The sequence below is a fragment of the Symsagittifera roscoffensis genome, chromosome 6 (genome assembly GCF_963678635.1).
Source record: "Symsagittifera roscoffensis chromosome 6, txSymRosc1.1, whole genome shotgun sequence".
Classification (NCBI taxonomy): domain Eukaryota; kingdom Metazoa; phylum Xenacoelomorpha; order Acoela; family Convolutidae; genus Symsagittifera; species Symsagittifera roscoffensis.
Window position 1 is genome coordinate 53705138 of NC_087067.1, and position 9497 is coordinate 53714634.

General features: G+C 40.1%; 1 protein-coding gene across 1 annotated transcript; it reads right to left on the reverse strand.

The window, feature by feature from the left end:
* Positions 1–3150: 3150 nt before the first annotated feature.
* LOC134848825 (thioredoxin domain-containing protein 6-like) lies at positions 3151–4580 on the reverse strand. Its single transcript, XM_063866336.1, has 3 exons — positions 4252–4580; positions 3752–4015; positions 3151–3421 (listed from the first exon to the last, which is right to left on the reverse strand). Exons 1-3 carry the CDS (start codon positions 4452–4454, stop codon positions 3151–3153), a joined length of 738 nt encoding a protein of 245 aa, XP_063722406.1. The 5' UTR covers positions 4455–4580.
* Between the last annotated feature and the right edge of the window lie 4917 nt (positions 4581–9497).

Sequence of the window (9497 nt, forward strand, 5' to 3'; positions counted from 1 at the left end):
TTGTATGAATGTCTCTAAGTAATTTTATATATGTATGTATATATGTAAGTTTGTATGTATGTATCTTTGTATGCATGTATGTATGTGTTTATGTAAGTTTGTACTTATGTATACATGTATGTATGTTTGTATTCAGTAAGTTGGTACGTAACTGTTTTTGTATGTAAGTTTGCATGATTAACCTTATGTAAGTATTAAAATGTGTATGAATAAACGTATGTTTGTAATAAAATACGCATGACTGTTTTTTGTGAGTATGCATTTAAGTTTGGAACTTATGAAAATGTGTTTATGTTTTTTATGTTTAGAAGTATGCAGCTTTAAATGTTTGGTGGGGTATATATGTTTGAGTTTAGATGTGATCGTTTATTTTATTTCATATAAAAGTATATATGTAACTCAATCCGAATCTTTCGTATCTTTCTTCCTAAGTTTCTCGAATATTCTAGAAGAATCAACCAGACACTATAATGACAGTTTTTTTCAATTTCTTGATGGGCAAAACAATTTGATAATTTTTTTAAAAAAGTTTTCCTCGAAATATTTGATCTTCCATGTATCCTCATTATGAACATTTAACTTTGAAAAAGTGGCATATGTTGCATTGATAATTTTAATTTATCTGCAGTCAATGATTATGAAAAATGTTTCAAAATTGTAACAAGAAAGATCAGTTTTCAAGTTTTCACAAAATTTTGTCGATGGAAGCATCAAACATCAAGTCCAATTGTAGACAGCAAGGAGTCCAAAGTGTTTGATGAACTGTTGCTCATAGAGGTAAAAATTGCGATAAGAAAATTATTAGAAAAAATTTATGGTTTATTGAGAAAAATCATTGATCGTGCAGACATGCGACTGGTAGAGCTGAAGACGGTAAGCGAGCAAAGTCTCAGTGACAGGTACTGTATATTTGAAGGATGATTGATCATTCTCTAAAAACCACAAATTTTCAATGGTTTTCATTTGAAAAATCATAATTTTGAATCAAAGTTATAAACCCACAGAAGTGAAGCAATTGTGTAATCAGATAAACAGTCAGTAACACTTTTTTTAATTTCAAGATTTATTTAGTCGGTAGAGCATTTTATGAAATAGCTCAAAAAGCTTACGCCTTTTTTTCTTTGAAATGAATAGCAAGTCTTTCTGCATTGAGGCTCAAAATTTCAATTCCTCAAAGTAAAACTGTCTAACAAACTTTTTATTGTCAAATTAAACATGTCTTTGTTAGTCGTTCTAGCTTAAGATAACACAACATAATTGAAGTTTATCGAAAGGCTTTGAAACTACAAAATGGCACTTACAAGTTTTCGGAAACTGCTGTAGCCAATTTGGTGCGAAAGCGTTGATTAGTGTGAAACAGCTATCATCCTGACGGAATCTTGATTTTTTATCTTAAAATTTCAAACAACTAACCGTTTTTCAAAGACATGTTTTGTTAATACAAAAGACAAATATAGATGCAAAAATGAGAAGAAATATTATGATGCGAACTGTTTTGATACTGCTAGTGATGAGAACGTGAGTGTGAAAGCTTGGATGACCTCAAACATATATTGAAAGAAAGGTTGAACTCTTGATAACACAATTAGTTGCAGATGAATAATCGAATATTTTGGTCAAAAAGCCACTGTATTTTGAGAGACAACAGCGTAATGATGGAAACATTCAAAAGATCAAATTTATATTTAAAAACTCAAAATATAATTTGTTGAGCAGAGGGTTAATCAATGATAATAACTGATAGCGCTTCAAACTTTTGAATAAAAAGCTCTTGCTAAAGCCAAATTAAGTTAATTAGAAGATACTGAGAACAAATGACTAGATTGTAGTATAAAATTAAAAATTAGTTTTTGCAAATTCTTTTAATGGAAAAATCAAAAATTTTGGATGCTCAAATTATAACTCCGAATTCATATCAAGTTTTGAGTTTGTATCCATAACTTGTCTTAGTTTGTGTTCAATCTTTTCCGATTGAATTTGCTCTAATTTGAATAACTGCTTTCCTTAAAAGTCGCAAATAAGTTTTCACCTGCCTTATTCGATGGTCACTCTGTTCTGTCGTATATATTGGCACACAAATAACAGTTTTCCCCCAGTTTCTAGGTCCGCTTTGATGAATATTTTCAAAATTTCTGTTAGCACAAAAAAGTAAATAGGAAATAGTAAACGTTTTCTAGAAGCCCCGAAAATTGTTTCCTTTTTATTATAAAAAGTCGTATATGCAAGTCTTAGAAATGGCTGCAGCAAAATTAATGGGCACTTTTGGCTTTCATCAGTGTTCTCGTTTTTCAAGATCTTTACCCAATTCAATTTATTAGCTCTTTCAACTTTTCTAAAAAATCAAAGCTTTTGTCATAGATTTTAGACGTTTTTTAAGTCTCCTGTAGACACGAAAAATGGAAATGTCGAAATTTTCAAGCCAATTTCGTTGTTTTAGAGTTTTCAGTGTTTCGTACTTTTTCTTTGTTTTTACCTTCATTTGGCTGAACGAAATTTTTCATTCTTATTTCGGTCAAATTGATTATTAATTTTTGCCTAAATAGAGGTGGCGGCCGCCGCACTTGACGAATTTTGCTTTCTTCGAGATTCAGCAATAAAACATGCATTTTTGAGGGAAATCGTTCACCGCAGCCAACAGTTAAGCTACGCTGTCAAAATCTTGTGCTTTCCTATATACCATATAGTTTGGTCGCATATAATAGGTATATAACGTCACTTTACATGTAAACAAGCCAATACCCCCAAACTTTAGAAGGGAAAACATGCACCGACCAAAACTTAATTCCATTCCCGTTTCCACAACGTTCAGTGGGAATACTCAATAATATACCGAAGTTTTATATGAGGACTATTAGGTAAAAAATTATACATGATGACAATTAGGATTATTACATAGTGACCATTAGGTATAAAATTATACATGGTGACATTTAGGATTATTACATAGTGACCATTGCTGATCATTTAATACATGGTGACCATTATGAGTTATACCTAATGGTCATCCATGTATGACAACCCCCCCCCCCGATCCTAACGCACTATATGCATACTACTTACGACAACCATGAACAGGGGAGGTGGAGAGAAGAGCAACTCTCCCGCTTGTATGTTATGCTGAGTGGGCTTGCGTGTTTATGTTATGCTATGCTATGTACTTTTCTGTGCCCTGGCAGTTCTGTTGGGTTTGATGATGACCATGGTGTGTTCCACGGGGAAGAAGTGGTTCAACTCCCACTGGGCCCTCTTCGCATCCAGGGGTGCGTGCAGACTGTTACCAGTGTTATGGTCCACTGCGAATCTAGATCTGAGACTGTCCGGCTGCTCACTCTTGGCCTTCGACTGGATGAAGGGACCCAGGATGCGTCTCAGATGCTCCACCGCATTCTCCCTCGCCAGACCACACACCAGACTAGGACCCCTATACGATATACGAAAGTCAAGGTCAATATTAGGACATCAGATATCATCTATTGTGTAATTAGCTCGTCGTAATTCAAGTTCGATACAATGAGCGAAAAAAGAAGAATTGAAAGAAAACAGAATTAATGAAAACCGATTATAATCTTTAATTTAATTTAACAACCCTAAACACGCTATTATTTTGCATATAAGTTCTAGAACCTTGTTAGAATTGGCAATCAATTGATGGAGATAAAAAGTATTAGTGTCTAATGAGAAAATACTCGATTGTCGACAGAATTTAGAATGGTGAGATGCCAAGGGGGTTTTAATAGTAGGGTTGACTAACTTGACCATGGTCTCCACCAGACTCTTGTAGTATATTTCCTTCTTTTTGTCCTTGTAGAACTCCGCCACCTGCCCCTCCCCCATCCGCACCTCCTTCCTCATCTCCACCACGAACTTGTGCTCCCCCTCCAGGGCAGACAGGATCTGCTGGCCGAACTGCTTGTAGGCGTCTGGTCTGATCAACACCACTGTCTTCTCCAACTCCCCCAGCCGCACCTCACTCTCCAGGGGTCTCTTCAGTCTGGGGAAGAAGTGCTTCACCTCCCTACACACAATAACAGACACACACAATCAGCACTATCTACACTCGGGGTCAAATATTCCGGGGTGTGCAAAGACCAAAGAAAAACTGCAATTACAGATAGAGACAGTCTTATTTGGGAATATTTAGGGCATTGGGATAAGAATATGCACCTTTGGGGAGAGGTAAGTCTTAGAAAGTTGGGAGGCCTTAGAAGGATAGTGTGGTGCTATGAGGACATACAAAACATTGTGTTCTACTTGTCTGCCTTCTTGATAGTCTTGCTGACGTGTACTGCGTTGAGGGTGCTGTCTGTGCCATAGATGGCCCTGATGCTGTCGGGACTGGACTGTTTGGCCTTGAGGGGGTCCTCTGGCCCTGCTAGTTTCTTCAACTCCTCCACCACATCCACTCCCCTCCCCCCTCTCGTCACTGCCATGATGTGACACAGTGCACTCGTCATGAACTCCACCACCTCCTCCGACACCTCAACACGCAATGGCCATCAATATGACTGATTATGGACCATAGAAAACAAAATCAACAAAAAGTCGAAAATGTATTTCTCTCAACCAATTATTAAACTGTAATAAAAGTATCAGTAATTTGGATTTGAGCAGAAGTGAATTTTACCAAGATGAAAACGTCCACTTATTCAGATCATTCCATAAAACTAGGTGGTCAAAAAATTTACTAGGTGGTGATCAAATTATTGAAAAAAATAATCTTGGATATTCATTTGAACAATTTTTTCAATTTTTAAGGCCAATGTAAGCCCTGACGTTACAAAAAAGAACCATCAAATTTTAATGAAAGCAATGAAATTTCTGTGGGGAGTATAGTAGATGGTTTGCTTGCCGGTTTGTCCTTGGTGCCATAGAGCAAGTGCACATCACTTGGTTCCAGCAGCCGCACCTCGGAGCCAATGGTGATGAAGTGGGCCTCTGCCAGCATGTCCGTGATGTCCTGGTCGGCCATGCTCTTCATGGCGTCCGGTTTCACCACCACCACTGCACACTCCTTCAGCTGCAGGGTCTTGCTGATGCTCTTCTCGTACGCCTGTCTCTGCTGGTCCAGCCACTGCTGCTGCTCAGGGTCGAACACCTACACACACATCACACCACCCAGTATTCATGTATATGATCCTGTATATATTTAAAGTAACGAGGCTTACGGACCAATGGCATCCGAAATAACCAGTCTCTTTATAGCATCAGTACCAAAAGTAACAAGAAGGGCCAATAAAAATCGAACTTTTTAAAAACCTTTTCAAAAAAAGGTAAACGGACTTACAGCTCTTTTAACTTTTTAAAATTATTGAAATATATTTTTTTAAAGAAAACTTTCCCTGCACCCACATTTTAAACTCAAAAATGATGAATTTTGCGTCTTTTAACCCAATATAGACTTATTAACCTCGGATTTGCAGTTAGGAAAGGGAGAAGGATAACAGAGTGAGGGGATGGAAAGGGGGATAGGGTTGGATGTGCCTGACTGACCTCCTCTATCTCGTGTATCTCTAGGTTGATGAAGCTGTCGTGGAGGAGGAGAGTGTTCTGGATACTCTGGTTAATCTGGGGCCAATTCAGTCCCCTCACCACATCACGCAACTTCCCATGCTACCAACACACAAAAACTAACCAAGCATTGATTTGTATGGCGTTAAGAAAAGCATACAGTTCGCTTCTGTTCAACTAATCTGTAGCTTGCTTCGAATAAATAACATTTTAAAATTAAACTTTATACGATGATGTTCCTAACCAAAACCAACGGTAGGCACAAATTTTGATCTGCATGTGACCTTGATGATGCAATAAGTAGCACAGAATGTTCCGACCATAGTCTTAAAAAATACAAAAACAAAGTTTTTTTTTCAAGCTAGTGTCTTTTCTGCGTGATGTGATAAAAAGATCTGAACTTAGAAATATTTGACAGCATAGTAAAACTGGAAAAGGTTTTGTAGAAAAATGACTTAAAAAAATCAAATAAAAACTCAAAAAAATTTTTCAAGTTCTTTAGCAGAATTTTTTAGAATTTGTAAAGCTTTAATTCTTGGATATCTTTGTGCATATCGTGTCTGTATTGGAATTGTTTTAATGCCCATTTGTATAGACGGCTACAATCTAGATGTTGGCCAAATAAAGGAGGTGGTGCTACGAAGGTGTTCCAATTATGTCGTAGTGATTTGCTTGTACTTTGTAGAACCGGAAGGAGCAAAGTTTTGTACAGGCCCATTTTACACGATGTTTTCAATTTGTACGAAACATTCCTTTTCAGGAGACAGAAAGCACTAATAGCTTTCTTCGATCTCAGTTCTATGTGCGTATGCCAGTCCAGGTTTTTGTTTCAAAGCAAACCTAGACAAGATAACGTCTGATTGTTCTAGGGCAGCACCTTGTGAAAAATAACTTAATTCCTCTGAAGAGAATCCTTGAAAACTTATCCATTGGTAGAACCACCTTGTTTTTGCTGAATCACGTATCAATTGTACCAAGAGCTGTCTAACTAGGTATCAATAGGTGTCTAACTGTACAATACATAACTTTTGTTTACGGAGAAAATCTTTATTTCATCAACGAACAAGTAAGGGTCGTTAAACTTTATTACATCCGGTGAGTCAATTTAATAGAGCCCTCTGGTACACAGCTTGTCACTTCCAGTACACAGGAACTTGTGTTGTCTACACGAACCAATTACTTTTGCCCACTAAGATAGTCTTGCAAAAAATCAATTAAGCATCCCTCTACGCCTCTGGGGCATTTTATCGAAAGTCTGTCTAAAAAACGAAGACCCCTCAAGATGAATCTTCGTCTCGAGCTTTGTGAGTTTTCTTGAGGAAACTTAGCATATTTGTGACCACTGAGCGTTTCTTGATAAACCATGCTGGCTTGAGGTTGAGTGCTCTGCAAAGTGCTTGTCGAGTTCAATATAGATACAAAAATCAAAAACTTTACTCATAAGATTTGGGAGTGATTTAGGTCGGTAGTTGTGTATTTACGCCTATCTCCTTTTCTGAACACTGTTGTCACCGCTGCCAGTTTCCATCTCATTGCTAAACTCCTGATGCGCTTTACATTTTTAAAAATTTAAATTGAAGTGACTGCCATTTGCCTACCGGTTTTGCGGAAAAAGATTATTTTTCTACCCATTCAAGTAAGTTGGCTGAGCTAGTTGCTAACACTCAATATGGCTGGCTGAGCTACTTGCTACTCCTCAAGAATTGTGTTTTTTGGTGAAAAGTTATCTCCTAAGCTACTCGCTACACCTCAGGGTGGTTAGCTGAGCTACTTGCTCTCCCTTAAGTTGGTTAGATGATCTACTCGCTACCCCTCGAGGTGGTTCGCTGAGCTACTTGCTACCCCTCAAGTAGGTTGACTGAGCTACTTGTTACCGCTCAAGGTGGTTGGCTGGGCTAATTTTCTAGCCCTCAAGTAGATTGGCTGAGCTACTTCTTACTCCTCAAGGTGTTTAGCAGAGCTACTTGCTACCCCCCATGGTGGTTGGCTAAGCTACTTGCTAACCGTCAAGGAGGTTGACTGAGCACTTTTTCTACCCCTCATGGTGGTTGGCTGAGCTACTTGCTACCCCTCAAGATGGTTGGCTGAGCCATTTGCTAACCCTCAAGTACGTTGGCTGAGCTACTTGTTAACCCTCAATTACGTTGGCTGAGCTACTTGATACCCCTCAAGTTGGTTTGCGTAGCTCTATTTCTACCCCTCAAGGTGGTTAGCTGAGCTACTTGCTACCCCTCGAGATGGTTGGATGAGCTACTTGCTTCCCCTCAAGGTGGTTGACTGAGCTGTTTGCTAACCTTCAAGTACGTTGGCTGAGCTACTTGATACCCCTCAAGTTGGTTGACGTAGCTCTTTTTCTACCCCTCAAGGTGGTTAGATGAGCTACTTGCTACCGCTCGAGGTGGTTGGATGAGCTACTTGCTTCCCCTCAAGGTGGTTGACTAAGCTAGTTGCTAACCCTAGATTTGGTTGGCTGAGCTACTTTTCACCCCTCAAGGTGGTTGGCCGAGCTACTTGCTCGCCCTCAAAAAGGTTAGCTGACCAACTTGTTATCACTCAAGGTGGTGAGCTGAGCTACTTGCTACCCCTCGAGGTGGTTGACTTAGCTTGTTGCTAACCCTCAAGTAGGTTGGCTGAGCTACTTGTTACCCCTCAAGGTGGTTGGTTGAGCTATTTGTCACCCCTCAAGGTGGTTGGCCGAGCTACTTGCTCGCCCTCAAGTAGGTTAGCTGACCAACTTGTTATCACTCAAGGTGGTGAGCTGAGCTACTTGCTACCCCTCGAGGTGGTTGACTTAGCTTGTTGCTAACCCTCAAGTAGGTTGGCTGAGCTACTTTTTACCCCTCAAGGTGGTTGGTTGAGCTGTTTTTCACCCCTCAAGGTGGTTGGCCGAGCTACTTGCTCCCCCTCAAGTAGTTTAGCTGAGCATTTTGTTATCACTCAAGGTGGTTAGCTGAGCTACTTGCTACCCGTCGAGGTGGCTGGCTGAGCTTTTTGCTAACCCTCAAGACGGTTGGCTGAGCTTCTTGCTACTCCTCAAAATGATTGACTGGGCTTTTTTTCTACACCTCAGTGTGATTGGATGAGCTACTTGCTACCCCCCAATTAGGTTAACTGAGGTACTTGTTACACTTCAAGGTGGATGGCTTAGCTACTTCTTACACATCAAGGTGGTCGACTGAGCTGCTTGCTACCCCTCAAATAGTTTGGTTGAGGTACTTGTTACCCCTCAAGGTGGTTGGCTGTGCTACTTGCTTAGCCCTCAAGTAGGTTGGCTGAGCTACTTGTTACTTCTCGAGGTGCTTGGCTGAGGTACTTGCTCGCTCTCAAGGTGATTGATTCAGCTATCTGCTACCCCTCAAGTTGAGAAGCTACACCTCAAGGTCGTTGGCTGAGCTACTTGTTACCCCTTCAAGTAGCTTACCCGAGCAACTTGTTATCACTCAAGGTGATTAGCTGAGCTACTTGCTAACCCACAAGGTGGTTGCCTGGGCTTCTTGCTACACCTCAAAGTGGCTGACTGAGCTCTTTTTTAACCCTCAGTGTGGTTGTGTGAGCTACTCGCTACCCTTCAAGGTGGTTGACTGGGCTTCTTTCCTAGCCCTTAAGTAGGTTGGCTGAGCTACTTGTTACTTCTCAAGGTGGTTGACTGGGCTACTTTCCTAGCCCTTAAGTAGGTTGGCTGAGCTACTTGTTATCACTCAAGGTGATTAGCTGAGCTACTTGCTAACCCACAAGGTGGTTGCCTGGGCTTCTTGCTACACCTCAAAGTGGCTGACTGAGCTCTTTTTTAACCCTCAGTGTGGTTGTGTGAGCTACTCGCTACCCTTCAAGGTGGTTGACTGGGCTTCTTTCCTAGCCCTTAAGTAGGTTGGCTGAGCTACTTGTTACTTCTCAAGGTGGTTGACTGGGCTTCTTTCCTAGCCCTTAAGTAGTTTGGCTGAGCTACTTGTTACTTCTCAAGGTGGTTGGCTGGGCTACTATCCTACCAT